Source organism: Leucoraja erinacea, chromosome 5 (genome assembly GCF_028641065.1).
Source record: "Leucoraja erinacea ecotype New England chromosome 5, Leri_hhj_1, whole genome shotgun sequence".
NCBI lineage: Eukaryota > Metazoa > Chordata > Chondrichthyes > Rajiformes > Rajidae > Leucoraja > Leucoraja erinaceus.
The window spans coordinates 96615610-96632690 of NC_073381.1; the positions used below are offsets into that span (position 1 = coordinate 96615610).

General features: G+C 48.4%; 1 protein-coding gene across 2 annotated transcripts in view; it reads left to right on the forward strand.

Annotated features, from left to right (window-relative positions):
* The window catches only part of LOC129697612 (TOG array regulator of axonemal microtubules protein 2-like), a 105715-nt gene that overhangs the window by 68507 nt on the left and 20127 nt on the right, over positions 1–17081 (forward strand). For both annotated transcript variants that reach the window (XM_055636315.1, XM_055636314.1), the window contains exons 6-11: positions 2880–3043; positions 5314–5387; positions 8178–8291; positions 9115–9254; positions 12234–12359; positions 15249–15423. In XM_055636315.1, the coding sequence (XP_055492290.1) occupies positions 2880–3043; positions 5314–5387; positions 8178–8291; positions 9115–9254; positions 12234–12359; positions 15249–15423 (793 nt within the window). The remainder of the gene's footprint in view (positions 1–2879; positions 3044–5313; positions 5388–8177; positions 8292–9114; positions 9255–12233; positions 12360–15248; positions 15424–17081) is intronic.

Here is a 17081-nt window from a genome sequence, read left to right on the forward strand (position 1 = left end):
TGGGCAGTGCACAAGGCACTGTGGAGGGAGAGCCTGACCTCCCTCTGCGAGAGCGCCCCTCCTGGGGTGCACCTCGCTGGAGCTCCTGCTCCAAGAGCCACTCCATGCGGCTCAGACAGCTGTCTCTACCCCGGTTCTTCACGGAATCACTCACGTGAATCCGAAGTAAAATTCAGTGCCGTAGGTGGCTGCTATTGCACATAGGAACATAGAAACATAGACAATAGGTGCAGGAGTAGACCATTCAGCCCTTCGAGCCTGCACCGCCATTCAACATGATCATGGCTGTCATCCAACTCAGTATACTGTACCTGCCTTCTCTCCATACCCCCCCTGATGCCCTTTAGCCCCAAGATGGACGCTCCTCCCTCTGGAGTCGAGCGGGGGAGACAGGTTTGTCCAAGAGCCTTTCTTCTCTGCCTGAAAGCAGAAGGCTCCCTGTGAAAGGAAAACCCAACCTCAGCTTACCTGATGGTCCGTTCTTTCACCCTGTAGCGGGAGCGCCTGACTCCCGCTGCGGCCGCTGTTGCTCTGCTGAACGTAATGCCGCGCATGCGTGCTGAGCGGGTTCTTCACGGAATCATTCACGTGACTCCGAAGTAAAATTCAGTGCCGTAGGTGGCTGCTATTGTACATAGGAACATAGAAACATAGACAATAGGTGCAGGAGTAGGCCATTCAGCCCTTCGAGCCTGCACCGCCATTCAACATGATCATGGCTGATCATCCAGGTCCTGTTGGGGTGGGTACAGTTAAGATTGGGATGAGTTGAGTGGAGTGCAAATCTTTTGCTTTGCTATCTACTCAATGCATGCTATCTAGTTAAAGAAAAGATTATACGCGATTACAAACAGTTCTGGATGAAGGGTACACCATTTTAATGCACGATATAATATTGAAGTGCAAAAAAGTCTGATTAAAGGTAGAAAAACAGAACTGCAGATGCTGGTTTATACCAAAGATAGACATAAAGGTGATGCAGTAACTCAGCAGGTCAAGCAGCTCAGAAGGGTCCCGATCCGAAACATTGCATCTTTTACTCTCACACTTTGTGTCAAAAGTCAGACTAAAGATCGTTCAAAGGTGTCCAATGATGTAGCTGGTTTATTTTAGTGAACCGGTAAACAGACCTGCCATCCCACTGAATCCATGCCGACCGACAGTCACATATTCACACTATGTTTGTCCTACATACTAGGGGCAATTTACAGAAGCCAATTAACCTACAGACCTGGATTTTTTTTGGGATGTGGGAGGAAACTGGAGCACCCGGAGAAAACCCACTCAGTCACGGGACGAACGTGCAAACTCCGCACAGACAGCACTTGCGCTATGGTGCTGCCGTGGTGCCATTTAATTGTCAATGTGCCGATAAACAGAATATTGAAAGACTTACTTGCAGCAGTACGGTACTCGTAGATCAAAACAAGGTTCATAAGGGGAGGTTGAGTTGGCTGGGTCTCTATTCCTTGGAGCGCAGGAGGATGAGGGGTGATCTTATAGATGTGTGTAAAATCATGAGAGGAATAGAAACACATAGTCTCTTGTCCAGAGTAGGTGAATCGAGGACCAGAGGACCACAGATTCAAGGTGAAGGGGAAAAGATTTAATAGGAATTTGATGGGTAACATTTTCACACAAAGGGTGGTGGGTGTATGGAACAAGCTGCCAGAGGAGGAAGTTGAGGCATCATTTAAGAAACAGTTAGACAGGTACATGGATAGGACAGGTTTGGAGGGTTAGGGCCCAAACAGCAGGGAGGTGGGACTAGTGTAGCTGGGACATGTTGACCGGTGTGGGCAAGTTGGGCCGAAGGGCCTGTTTCCACTGTATAACTCTCTATGAAAGTAAAAAAGACCCCCCATATTAGTGCAAAACAAAAGCCCTTAAGTCAAGTATAACCAAAACTGTGTCTGAGTCAGAAGAAGAGCCTCGACCCGAAACGTCACCCATTCCTACTCTCCAGAGACGCTGCCTCACCTGCTGAGTTACTCCAGCATTTTGTGTTTACCTTTGATTTAAAGCAGCACCTGCAGTTCTTTCTTACACAAAACTGTTTCTAGTTTGTTAAACCACATTTCCAGCTTTGTGCACCAGACTGTTGTGAGTGAATCCCTCTCGGTATTAATCCAGCACTTTGTGTTCCATGAAAGATTCCAGCATCAGCAGACCCTTGTGTCTACATATCACGCCCTCTCCCTGGGTGTGTATCTAAGGGGCCTGTCCCACTTGGCCGTCATATGCGTGTAATTTACGCAACATGATTTACGTGTCGTGACATGCGTACATGGTGCACATTACGCGCGCATGGTGCGCGATGACATAGGCAGTGGCGCGCGATCGCGTGCGGCGTCCCAGGATTTTATGATGTACAAAATCTTTGCACGCCAAATGATGGCCAAGTGGGACAGGCCCTTAAGGCTTTCCTATATATATTTGGCTGTTTCCACATTCCGTCAGTGTTTAGACTGTAGAGATATAGCATGGGAACCGGCCCTCAGCCCACTGACCAGCGATCACCTATACAGTAGTTCTATCCCACACAGGAGGGACAATGTACAATTTTGCCAAAGCCAATTAATCTGCAAACATGCATGTCTGTTATCGCAAAGCCACTGGTAATTCGGGCTTGATATTTTATAAACATTTTAACCAATAAAAACTTAAAGCAAAACAACATACTGAGAACACTGGGATTGGACACCCACTTTGCAAATTGGGGTTGCACACAAGCCTCGCTCTGTAATCACCCCCAGGTCTCCATTATTCTATACATGAACCCCTGGATTACACCCCAGATATTCCTGGCTGTCCGAACTCACATTTGTAAGCCGTCTGAACTACTTGATCCCAGCCCACCTCCCGTTTCTCGTTCACAGGTGAGGATCTCTCTTCAACACCTGCGGAGCAGTGCGGAGAAGAAAAGGAAGTTGCTGGGTGCCAGCTTATGCCAGTTGCCACTCAAGTTGCCTGATTCATCGGAGGACGGCTGCCGGCCCCTGCCTTGCACACCTGCACAGCCAGGAGCCCAGACACAGACTGCGTAAGGTTCAAAGGGGGGGGGGGGGGGGGAATGGAGACAATGGAGACGGGGGGGGGGGGACCGTGTGGGGGGGGGGGGAACCTGTCTCGGGATACTCTGTAACTTTGTCTGCGCCCTTTATGTGGTGACTATTTGCATACCTTGGGTACACAAGCAAAGAATGTCACTGTGACTTGTTACTTGTGGCAATGAGGTATTCCATTCCGCAAGGACCACTAGTCTACACGTGAATTCATAGAACATCAAACACAGCTCTTTGGCCCGCAATGTCTGTGCCGTACATGATGCCAGGTTAAACATTTGTTTAGTGGAGGTTACCTAAAGCTGCATAATTCGATGTTCATACTGTTGGGGTGTAAGCTGCCCAAGCGGAATATGAGGTGCTGTTCCTCCAGTGGCCTCACTCTGGCAATGGAGGGGGCCCAGGACAGAAGGGACAATGTGGGTAGACACAGAATGCTGGAGTAACTGGCAGCAGAAAAGGAATGGGTGATGTTTCTGCTCATAGCAAAAGGATTTGAGTATAGGAGCAGGGAGGTTCTACTGCAGTTGTACGGGGTCTTGGTGAGACCACACCTGGAGTATTGCGTACAGTTTTGGTCTCCAAATCTGAGGAAGGACATTATTGCCATAGAGGGAGTGCAGAGAAGGTTCACCAGACTGATTCCTGGGATGTCAGGACTGTCTTATGAAGAAAGACTGGATAGACTTGGTTTATACTCTCTAGAATTTAGGAGATTGAGACGGGATCTTATAGAAACTTACAAAATTCTTAAGGGGTTGGACAGGCTAGATGCAGGAAGATTGCTCCCGATGTTAGGGAAGTCCAGGACAAGGGGTCACAAGCTTAAGGATAAGGGGGAAATCCTTTAAAACCGAGATGAGAAGAGAAGAACATTTTTCGCACAGAGAGTGGTGAATCTCTGGAACTCTCTGCCACAGAGGGTAGTTGAGGCCAGTTCATTGGCTATATTTAAGAGGGAGTTAGATGTGGCCATTGTGGCTAAAGGGATCAGAGGGTATGGAGAGAAGGCAGGTACGGGATACTGAGTTGGATGATCAGCCATGATCATATTGAATGGCGGTGCAGGCTCGAAGGGCCGAATGGCCTACTCCTGCACCTAATTTCTATGTTTCTATGTTTCGGGAAAGGGGGTAAAAATGGTTAGGTACTGGCGGTTCCCACAGGCTTTGGCGGACCGAGCGCAAGTGTTCAACAAAGTGGCCGCCAAATCACCGCTTGGTTTCGCCGATGTAGAGGAGGTCTCATCGGGAACGCCGGCTGCAGTAGATGCGATTACAACCACAGCAGATGCAACACCAGTCCCTCAAGATGCAACATCTTCCCCTCCCCATCATTTTCTGCTTTCCGCAGAGACCACTCTCTGTCCGTGACATGTTGTTTCACCCATCCCTCCCCACCAACCTCATCCCCCTCCCCAGGAACCTTGCCCTGCAACCGCAAGCGATATAACGTCTGTCTATACCTCCCCCCACCCCCTTCACCTCCATCCAGGGACCCCGACAGTCGATCCAGGTGATCCAGTGGTTAACATGCACCTCCTCTAACCTCATCTATCGCGTCAGTGTTCCCGATGAGAATACAATAGACAATAGATAACAGGTGCAGGAGTAGGCCATTCGGCCCTTCGAGCCAGCACTGCCATTCAATGTGATCATGGCTGATCATCCACAATCAGTACCCCGTTCCTGCCTTCTCCCCATATCCCCTGACTTCACTATTTCTAACAGCACTATCTAGCTCTCTCTTGAAAGCATCCAGAGAACCTGCCTCCACCTGAGGCAGAGAATTCCACAGACTCACCACTCTCTGTGAGAAAAAGTGTTTCCTCGTCTCTGTTCTAAATGGCTTACTCCTTATTCTTAAACTGTGGCCCCTGGTTCTGGACTCCCCCAACATCGGGAACATGTTTCCTGCCTCTAGCGTGTCCAAGCCCTTAACAATCTTACATGTTTCAATGAGATCCCTCTCATCCTTCTAAACTCCAGAGTGTACAAGCCCAGCTGCTCCATTCTCTCAGCATATGACAGTCCCGCCATCCCGGGAATTAACCTTGTAAACCTACGCTGCACTCCCTCAATAGCAAGAATGTCCTTCCTCAAATTAGGGGACCAAAACTGCGCACAATACTCCAGGCCTGAACGTTGCAAGACCAAGCCCAGACTTCTTAACCGGTTGTTAAATGCTTTGAGTTGCCCAGGGGTTAGGAAAGGCTCATTTTCAATGGACGTCTCTCTTTCATTGTTAGAGCCCCCATTCAGAGAGACCCAGTCGAACACGGGCCGATCTCGGGACCCGAAGAGCAAACTGCGCAGGTTGCAGGTAGGACTCGGCTTATAACTTTATTACTTGGAAGGCTAACATGTCCTCGACGACATTCACCAACTTCTGCAGATGCGCCGCAGGAAGTATTTTATCAGAATGCATCACAACATTGGTTTGGGAACATCCCTGATGGCAAGGAATTGCAGGGAATTGCAGACGCAGCCCAGACCAACACTCAAACCAACCTCCCTTCCGTTGTAAACTCCATTTACACCTCACGCTGCCTCGGCAAGGCCAGCAGCATCATCAAGGACCAGTCTCACCCCAGCCACTCCCTCTTCTCCCCTCTCCCATCAGGCAAGAGGTACAGAAGTGTGAAAACGCACACCTCCAGATTCAGGGGCAGTTTCTTCCCAGCTGTTATCAGGCAACTGAACCGTCCTCTCAATATCTCGAGAGCAGACCTGACCTCCCATCTATCTCATTGGAGACCCTCAGACTATCTTTAATCGGTCTGAAGAAGGGTTTTGGCCTGAAACGTTGCCTATTTCCTTCGCTCCATAGATGCTGCCGAACCCGCTGAGTTTCTCCAGCATTTTTGTCTACATCCTATCTTTAATCAGACTTTACTGAACTTTATTTTGCACTAAACATGTTTCCTTTATCCTATATCTGTACATTGTCGATCATGTATAGTCTTTCCGCTGACTGGATAGCAGGCACCAAAAAGCTTTTCACTGTACCTCAGTACGGGTGACAAAGATGAATTAAGCTAAGCTAAACCTCCTGTTCCAAATACACACCAACCTCTGTCTGACCTATGTTGTCTCCTGGTTAGTGTTGTTGAAGTGCTCAACTTCCCATCCAAATCCCCGTCTCCCCTCCCTACACCTGTCATCATCTCCAACCCAACCGACCTCCAAAGTATCTCTATTTCTGCACAATAACAATGGCAGCCTCTCTGGAGAAGAAGATGGATTTAAGAGAGAGTTAGATAGAGCTCTAGGGGCTAGTGGAGTCAAGGGATTTGGGGAGAAGGCAGGCACGGGTTATTGATAGGGGACGATCAGCCATGATCACAATGAATGGCGGTGCTGGCTCGAAGGGCCAATAGGCAATAGACAATAGCTGCAGGAGTAGGCCATTCGGCCCTTCGAGCCAGCACCGCCATTCAATGTGATCATGGCAGATCATTCCCAATCAGTACCCCGTTCCTGCCTTCTCCCCATATCCCCTGACTCCGCTATCTTTAAGAGCCCTATCTAGCTCTCTCTTGAAAGCATCCAGAGAACCTGCCTCCACCGCCCTCTGAGGCAGAGAATTCCACACTCACCACTTTCTGTGAGAAATAGTGTTCCCTCGTCTCCGTTCTAAATGGCTTACTCCTTATTCTTAAACTATGGCCCCTGGTTCTGGTCTCCCCCAACATCATGAACATGTTTCCTGCCTCTAGCGTGTCCAAGCCCTTAACAATCTTATATGTTTCAATGAGATACCCTCTCATTCCTTCTAAACTCGTAATGGCCTTCTCCTGCACCTATTTTCTATGTTTCTATGTTTCGATGAAACGTTGCCTATTTCCTTCGCTCCATAGATGCTGCCTCATCCGTTGAGTTTCTCCAGCATTTGTGTTTACCTATGGTTATTGTGAGTTTGTTTGCATCAATTAGTGCCCACTCCTCCAACTAATGGAGCGGTGCCCGATCCGGATAAAACTCTGGAACATCCAGCGCACCAATGTTCCACTTCTTGCCCGTCCGTCTTTGTGCCCCAGGGGCGCCTCCCACAGCCGACCTTGTGACTCCGAAGACAGACGCAAAAAGCTGGAGTAACTCAGCGGGACAGGCAGCATCTCTGGAGAGAAGGGATGGGTGACGTTTCGGGTCAAGACCCTTCTACAGACTGAAAGTCAGGGGAAAGGGAAACAAGAGATATAGATGGTGATGTAGAGAGATATAGAACAAATGAATGAAAGATATGCAAAAAAAGTAACAATGATTAAAAGGAAACAGGGCATTGTTAGCTGTTTGTTGGGTGAGAATGAGAAGCTGGTGCGTCTTGGGTGGGGGAGGGATGGAGAGAGAGGGAATGCCGGGGCTACCTGCAGTGAGAGAAATCAATATTCATACCACTGGGCTGTAAGCTGCCCAAGCGAAATATGAGATGATGTTCCTCCAATTTGCGTTTAGCCTCACTCTGACAATGGAGGAGACCTAGAACAGAAAGGTCAGTGTGGGAATGGGAAGGAGAATTAAAATGTTTAGCAACCGGGAGATCAGGTTGGTTCACGCGGGCTGAGTGAAGGTGTTCAGCGAAACGATCGCCCAGTCTAATTTTGGTCTCGACGATGTACAAGAGTCCACATCTTGAACAATGGATACAGTAGATGAGGTTGGAGGAGGTGCAAGTGAACCACTGCCTAACCTGAAAGGGCTGTCGGGGTCCCTGGACAGAGTCGAGGGAGGAGGTGTAGGGACAGGTGTTGCATCTCCTGCGGTTGCAGGGGAAGGTACCTGGTGGTTTCGGTGGGAAGGGATGTATTAAAGATCTCTGTGAAAGGGGTGGAGATGGGAAGATTTGGCTAGTGGTGGGATCCCGGTTCACTTTCCTACCGGCCTTGCTCCTACCGACCATGTGCCGACTACCTCCGCTCCGGGTCTCTGGTCTTCGGGGGTCAAGCCGGGCCAGACTCCGTGGTTCCTCTCTACGCACTGCGTTAGAACGCGCGGCTCCCCAGGTCCTTCCCCGTCCCGTCCCTCCGCCATCGCGTACAACGGTCAAACGTTGCATCTGCACGAAGGTGCGAATGCTTGCCCCCTGCCTGAGGAGAGAAGTATCTCATTTAAGATGGCCCCCACAACGGTCTGAAAGGAAAGAGGAAGAACAGGAGCGGTGTGAAACAGGACGCAGCGGCAGATGTGGAGAGGATACCTCCTCCAACGGCAACTGATCGGAGCACAGGTGAGCTATGTGGAGACTTCCATCTGCACCTTCAGGGTATTGCATGTCTGAGCAGAACACAAGGTGGTCCCCTTGTGATAAATGTGCACTGCTGGGGAAAGATGTGGACAGTCCTTCCACTGAGGTAGGAGAGATCTTCTACTGAGGATTAGAATACCTTCCACTGATGGTGGAGACACCTTCTATGAAGGGTGGAGAGACAATAGACAATAGTCAATAGACAATCAGTGCAGGATCTGACGGGTCTCGACCCGAAACGTCGCTCATTCCTTCTCTCGAGAGATGCTGCCTCACCCGCTGAGTTAATCCAGCATTTTGTGTCTGCCTTCGATTTGAAACCAGCATCTGCAGTTCTTTCTTACTCTCCTTAGCACTAATAGCCTCCATTATTGGCAGCATTCTGGTCCCAGACTCTCCCACTAGTGGAAACATCCTCTCCACATCCACTCCATCCAGGCCTTTCACTATTCGGTAAGTTTCAATGTGGACCTCCCTCATCCTTCTAAACTCCAGCGAGTGCAGGCCCAGTGCTGTCAAACGCTCATCATATATTAACCTACTCAATCCTGGGATCATTCTCTCTCCAGAGCTAGCACATCCTCAGATATGAGGCCCAAATTTGCTCACACTACTCCAAAGTGGCCTGACCACCTTATAAAGTCTCAGCGTTACATCCCTGTTTTTATATTGTAGCTGGCAAAGCAAAGTGCTATGAAACTGCATGACGACCTTCCTGACTCTTATCCTCAATGCGCTGACTAATGATTTCTTTACCACTCTCATGATTTATTGTACATGATCATCTCTGGTGTTACACCAACAGAACACAGTCTGGCCCAGAGTGCACCATCGTTGGCTGAGAAGGTCAAAGGTAAAAGCCAGACCATGGTCATCTCGTTCAGGCTGAGCGTGGAGCGGGGTCCGGAGGCTGGCGATGGGGGTGCAGTGGAGGCCGATGAGAAGGTGAGTCATCAGAAGGAACGTGCGATCACATTCACGCCCTTCGACACAGTAGCTGGTCGCTTAGGGGCGGCACGGTGGTGCAACGGTGGAGTTGCTGCCTCACAGCGCCAGAGACCTGGGTTCGATCCTGACTGCGGGTGCTGTCTGTACGGAGTTTGCACGTTTTCCCCGTGACCGGGTGGGCTTTCTCTAGGTGCACCGGTATCCTCCCACACTCCAAAGACGTGCGGATTTGATGGTTAATTGGCTTCTGTAAATTGTCCCTAGTGTGCAAGGCTTGGTGGGCCGAATGGTGTACCATTACACTAAACTAAACTAAACTCAGATAGGGTAGACAGTCGGAACCTATGCCCCAGGATGGAAATATGAATACCAGAATAGGGGTACTTTTTTATATTGTCACATGTGCTGAAGTACAGTGAAATGATTTTTTTGTATACAATTCAGTAAAAGAATTACTATACGTAAGCACATCTTTGATTTAGTAGAAATGTATAGAAGTAATGCACCGAGACAACATACAAGAGTCACCAGTTTGGGGCCATTTTCAAGGCCCAGTTGTAAGTGTAGGGTTCCTGACCTGACCATGAAGGCCCGTTGTCATGGCGACGTTGCAGGGCCTGCCTGGCCAAGCCTGGTCGCGATGTCCTCCTCCACCGCTGCTCCACCGCTGCAGGCCGCGTCCGGTCCACGCACTCGGCCTCTTGGAGCGGCCGCCCGGTCCAGCTGAGCCCCAGGCTGCTGCAAGGCCTCCAGCGGCCCACTCCACCGTCGAGGCAGCACATTCCCTCCTGCAGAACTGTGGTGTCCGCCGCCATCTTGAATCTCTTCACCCTCCTCTCCCGGCCCTCGGGGATGAGCGGAGCAGGCCTTGGCAGGTTGCCCTTTGAAGATGGGTTTCCTGGTTTCATGGCAGATGAGCCAGGCCTGTTGCTGGAGGACAAGCGAGGCACCATGGTCTGCTAGGCTTAGCTGTAAGTCTTTAGTTTATTGTCACCTGTACCAAGATACAGTGAAACGCTTTTGTTGCATCCTATCCAGTCAACAGACTCTCAAAGTTGAGCAATCAAGGACTTGAGGATGTAGGTTTATTGATAGGCAACTTTTTGACATGTCGGTTGGTGGGTACATGGAATAAGCTGCCAGAGGAACTGGTTGAGGCAGGTACTATAACAACATTAAACATTTAATTTAGTTTTGTGTAACGAGGTACAGTGAAAAGCTTTTTGTTGCATGCTAACCAGTCAGCAGAAAGACAATACATGATTACAATCCAGCCATTTACAGTGTACAGATACATGATAAGGGAATAACGTTTAGTGCAAGGTAAAGCCAGTAAAGTCTGATCAAGGATAGTCCGAGGGTCACCGATGGTAGATAGAAGTTCAGCACTGCTCTCTGGTTGTGGTGGGATGATTCAGTTGCCTGATAACAGCTGGGAAGAAACTGTCCCTGAATCTGGAGGTGTGCATTGGTTTTCACACTTCTGTACCTCTTGCCTGATGGGAGAGGGGAGAAGAGGGAGTGGCCGGGGTGCGACTGGTCCTTGATGATGCTACTGGCCTTGCGGAGGCAGAGTGAGGTGTAGATGGAGTCAATGGAATGGAGGTTGGTTTGTGTGATAGTCTTGGATGGAGCTGTGAGCTGTGAGCTGGGGGTGAGAGGGGCAAAGTTTAAGGGAGATGTGCGGGGCAGGTTTTTTTTAATATGGAGGGTGGTGGGTGCCTGGAACGCGCTGGAGGCAGATACGATAGTGCCATTTAAGCGGCATTTGAGTAGGCACATGTATGTGCAGGGAATGGAGGGATATGGATCATGTGCAGGCACATCAAGGTTGGTCTTGGCATTGTGTTCTGCATGGACATTGTGGGCTGAAGGGCCGTTCCTGTGCTGTGTCACTATGTTCAATATAGCCCATTATGCCAGGCTTTAGAAATTAATTACAATTTGCTGACCCTTTGACATGGCTGTGGAAAGTGTTTCTGCTTAAGTGTTAAGAAGCTTGAAAGCGCGCACCACCAGACTCAGGAACAGCTTCTTCCCCTCTGTTATCAGGCTTCTGAACGGTCCTTCCATAGATTAAGGTGCTGTCCGATTCACCTCTACCCTATTGCGGGCATTGGACTTTGTCTGTGGAACTGGTGCGCTACAATGCTGATATTCTGCACTCTGTATCTTCCCCTTTGCTCTACCTACTGTACTTGAATTTGATTGATCGGGTACATATATTGTATAACCATATAACCATATAACAATTACAGCACGGAAACAGGCCATCTCAACCCTTCTAGTCCGTGCCGAACACGTATTCTCCCCTAGTCCCATACACCTGCGCTCAGACCATAACCCTCCATTCCCTTCCCGTCCATATAACTATCCAATTTATTTTTAAATGATAAAAACGAACCAGCCTCCACCACCTTCACTGGAAGCTCATTCCACAAAGCTACCACTCTCTGAGTAAAGAAGTTCCCCCTCATGTTACCCCTAAACTTCAGTCCCTTAATTCTCAAGTCATGTCCCCTTGTTTGAATCTTCCCTACTCTCAGTGGGAAACGCTTTTCCACGTCAACTCTGTCTATCCCTCTCGTCATTTTAAAGACCTCTATCAAGTCCCCCCTTAACCTTCTGCGCTTCAAAGAATAAAGCCCTAACTTGTTCAACCTTTCTCTGTAACTTAGTTGCTGAAACCCAGGCAACATTCTAGTAAATCTCCTCTGTACTCTCTCTATTTTGTTGACATCCTTCCTATAATTAGGCGAACCAAAATTGTACACCATACTCCAGAATTGGCCTCACCAATGCCTTGTACAATTTTAACATTACATCCCAACTTCTATACTCATCTGTATTGTATCTGATGGGATAGCTTGCAAAACACAGCTTTTCAATGTACCTCAGTACAACATGACAATAATAAACCTATTGATGAGCACTCATTTGAAAGTAATCATTGAATTTTCCTGTTCCCGTCTTTAGGCAGCGCATTGTAGACCAGGGAAACATACTCTCGTTAATGCTTTGGAAAGCAAGGACCAGAGAGAGGTAGTCGAGCAAACGGACCAAAGAACAGAGGTGAACAATTCATCTATAGCAACTTCGCAGGTTAGTGAATGAAAACAAAGCTTGTTTAGTTTAGTTTATAGACAAAAGACAATAAGTGCATGAGTAGGCCATTCGGCCCTTCGAGTCAGCACCGTGTGATCATGGCTGATCATCCCCAATCAGTACCCCGTTCCTACCTTCTTCCTTGTAAACCTATGTTGCACTTCCTCAAGAATGTCTTTCCTCAAATTAGGGGACTAAAACTGCACACAATACTCCAGGTGTGGTCTCACTAGGGCTCTGTACAACTGCAGAAGGACCTCTTTGCTCCTATATTCGATTCCTCTTGTTTACTTTACTTTTCTTTGGTTTATTGTGTAGTGAGTAGTGTTGTTCAGAGATACAGCATGGAATCGGGCTGTTCGGCCCATCGAGTCCATGCCGACCATTGATCACCGGTTCTATGTGATCCCACTTCCGCATCCACTTCCTGCACACACCAGGGGCAATTTATAGAGGGCCGATTAACCTATAAATCCGCATGTCATTGAAATATGGGAGGAAAACGGAGCACCCGGGGAAAAGGCATGCAGGTCACAGGAAGAACGTGCAAACTCCGTAAAGACAGCACCTGAGGTAGGATAGGACTGGGGTCTCTGGCGCTGTGAGGCAGCAACTCTTACCAGCTGCACCACTGCGTTTATCTAATTATTTAGTGAGATATGATACAATATGATATTACTTTATTGTCAGAATAAAGTCTGACATTTGTTTTGCATCCCTAGCAGCTTCATTTACAGAAAAGACAAAAGAGATGGGAGAAGACATGCATTAAGACATCAAGACAGGCCCCAAAAATACATACATTCAACATAGCATTACAATAACATTATGATCAGAATTCAATATGGGTGGCTCACACTTGGATGCATAAGTGCCTTTGACATTTACAAAACATTTGTCCAAGATATTGTCTTTTCTGCTTTTGTATTTGATGTACTGTTCGAATCCAGGTATCACAGTCTCCAAACGATACTGATTCAAACCCCCAAAGCACTATTGCCGGTGCATTGGGGTAGTTGAGTTGTAGTTGATGAACGCAGTCCGCTGTTGTCCCGGTTGCCAATGACGCGTTGCCACTGGGAGGCACGTATACAACAAACAGCAAAATGCACCCACATTCACAAGGCAAATTACTGTCAGGACTGTCTTATGAAGAAAGATTGGATAGACTTGGTTTATACTCTCTAGAATTTAGGAGATTGAGAGGGGATCTTATAGAAACTTACAAAATTCTAAAGGGGTTGGACAGGCTAGATGCAGGAAGATTGTTCCCGATGTTGGGGAAGTCCAGGACAAGGGGTCACAGCTTAAGGATAAGGGGGAAATCCTTTTAAAACCGAGATGAGAAGAAATTTTTTCACACAGAGACTGGTGAATCTCTGGAACTCTCTGCCGCAGAGGGTAGTCGAGGCCAGTTCATTGGCTATATTTAAGAGGGAGTTAGATGTGGCCCATGTGGCCAAGGGGATCAGAGGGTATGGAGAGAAGGCAGGTACGGGATACTGAGTTGGATGATCAGCCATGATCATATTGAATGGCGGTGCAGGCTCGAAGGGCCGAATGGCCTACTCCGGCACCTAATTTCTATGTTTCTAAATTGAAAGGTCTTATCAACATGCCAAGGTCATTGTTTCATCTCCATAAATACAAAGCAGTGCGGCAATATAAAACAGACATAGCAATATTAGCTGGGTTGTCCAATGTCCGCAGTAGGGTTGGCTGGAGAAGGGAGGTGATGTTTCGGGTCTGGGCAGCTGTGTGAACCAGCAGTCTGAAGAAGGGTCTCGACCCGAAACGTCATCCATTCCTTCTCTCCAGAGATGCTGCCTGTCCCGCTGAGTTGCTCCAGCATTTTGTGTCTATACCAATCCCATTGGCTCGCAATGCCAGAGGCCCCGGTTCGTTCCTGACCTCCGGTGCTGTCTGTACGGAGTTTGGACATTCTCCCTGTGACCGCGTGAGTTTCCTCCGGGTGCTCTGGTTTCTTTAGACTTTAGACTCCAGAGATACAGCGCGCACACGGGACCTTCGGCCCACCGAATCCGCATTGACCAGCGATCCACCCATACACTATCTAACACACAAGGAGCAATTTCTTTTTCAAGACCATACCAACGCCAAATAACCAACAATCCTGTATGTCTTTGGAGTGTGGGAGGAAACCGGGGCTCCCGGAGAAAATCCAGACAGTCATTGGGAGAACGTGCAAACTCCGTACAGACAGCACCTGTTTCCTCTCACAGTACAAAGATGGGCAGGTTTGATGGTTAATTGGCTTCTATAACTTGTCCCTAGTGGGAAGGATAGTGGGTGATCGCTGGTCGGCGTGGACTTAGTGCGCCACAGAGAGCCTCTTTCCACGCTGTATCTCTGGTCTATACTCTGGAATAAACCCTTTTCCAGACTGTTGATCTATGAAGATAGACACAAAAAGTTGGAGTAACTCAACCAGCATCTCAGGAGAATAGGCATAGAAACAGAAAATAGGTGCAGGAGTAGGCCATTTATCCCTTCAATATGATCATGGCTGATCATCCAAAATCAGTACCCTGTTCCTGCTTTCTCCCCATATCCCTTGATTCCTTTAGCCCTAACGGCTAAATCTAACTCTTTCTTGAAAACATCCAGTGATTTGGCCTCCACTGCCTTCTGTGGCAGAGAATTCAGAACTCTCTGGGTGGAAACCAGATCTCAGACCTACTGTAAATGGCCTACCCCTTATTCTTCAACTGTGACCACTGGTTCTGGACTCCCCCAACATGGGAAACATTTTCCCCACATCCAGGGTGTCCAATCCCTGAATAATGTTATGTGTGTAACTCTATGATCCTGCTCCCGCTAATTGAGAATGTGGACGTCTTTTGTTTCCGGCTATCGACCTTGCAGCTGGCGGAGCTGCCGCACTCTGGCCACGTGGCCATCTCCAAGTCGGCGCAGGAGAAGATGCGGCAGAAACGGAGGGAGGAGATGGAGCAACGGGAGCTGCAGAAAGAACGCGAGCTGATGCAGCAACTGAGGGAGAGACTGCATGAAGTCAACCCCCACCACACAGCAGTCCCCGGTAACTGGGCAAAGCTCAGGGGACAGAACGGAGGATAGGGGAACAGCACAAAGAGGAAGGGGGAACACAAAGAGGAAGGGGAAACACAAGGAGGAAGGGGAAACACAACGAGGAAGGGGAAACACAAAGAGGAAGGGGAAACACAACGAGGAAGGGGAAACACAACGAGGAAGGGGAAACACAAGGAGGAAGGGGAAACACAAGGAAGAAGGAGGAAACACAAGGAGGAAGGAGAAACACAAAGAGGAAGGGGAAACACAAAGAGGAAGGGGAAACACAAAGAGGAAGGGGAAACACAATGAGGAAGGGGAAACACAATGAGGAAGGGGAAACACAAAGAGGAAGGGGAAACACAAAGAGGAAGGGGAAGGGGAAACACAAAGAGGAAGGGGAAATACAAAGAGGGGAAGGGGAAACACAAAGAGGAAGTGGCAGCACAAAGAGGAAGTGGAAACACACAAAGAGGAAGGGGAAACACAAAGAGGAAGGGGAAACACAAGGAGGAAGGGGAAACACAAGGAGGAAGGGGAAACACAAAGAGGAAGGGGAAACACAAAGAGGAAGGGGAAACACAAAGAGGAAGGGGAAACACAAAGAGGAAGGGGAAACACAAAGAGGAAGGGGAAACACAAAGAGGAAGGGGAAACACAAAGAGGAAGGGGAAACACAAAGAGGAAGGGGAAACACAAAGAGGAAGGGGAAACACAAAGAGGAAGGGGAAACACAAAGAGGAAGTGGCAAACAAAAAGAGGAAGGGGAAACACAAAGAGGAAGGGGAAACACAAGGAGGAAGGGGAAACACACAAGGAAGGAAGGGGAAACACAAGGAGGAAGGGGAAACACAAGGAGGAAGGGGAAACACAAAGAGGAAGGGGAAACACAAAGAGGAAGGGGAAACACAAAGAGGAAGGGGAAACACAAAGAGGAAGGGGAAACACAAAGAGGAAGGGGAAACAAAAGAGGAAGGGGAAACACAAAGAGGAAGGGGAAACACAAAGAGGAAGGGGAAATACAAAGAGGAAGGGGAAACACAAAGAGGAAGGGGAAACACAAAGAGGAAGGGGAAACACAAAGAGGAAGGGGAAACACAAAGAGGAAGGGGAAACACAAAGAGGAAGGAAGGGGAAACACAAAGAGGAAGGGGAAAAACAAAGAGGAAGGGGAAAAACAAAGAGGAAGGGGAAACACAAAGAGGAAGGGGAAACACAAAGAGGAAGAGGAAGGGGAAACACAAGGAGGAAGGGGAAATACAAGGAGGAAGGGGAAACACAAAGAGGAAGTGGAAACACAAGGAGGAAGGGAAAATACAAGGAGGAAGGGGAAACACAAAGAGGAAGTGGAAACACAAGGAGGAAGGGAAAATACAAGGAGGAAGGGGAAACACAAAGAGGAAGGGGAAACACAAAGAGGAAGGGAAAATACAAGGAGGAAGGGGAAACACAAAGAGGAAGTGGAAACACAAGGATGAAGGGGTAACACAAAGAGGAAGGGGAAACACAAAGAAGAAGGGGCAGCTTGGAGGGAATTAGGGTTTAGTTTAGTTTAAGGACATGATTGATAGGAGAGAAAAGAAATGGAAAAATCAGGGACTGGCAATAAATGTCAACCTCCCTGCCACACCAGGGGACAATTACCCTACAAACCTGTACATCTTTAGG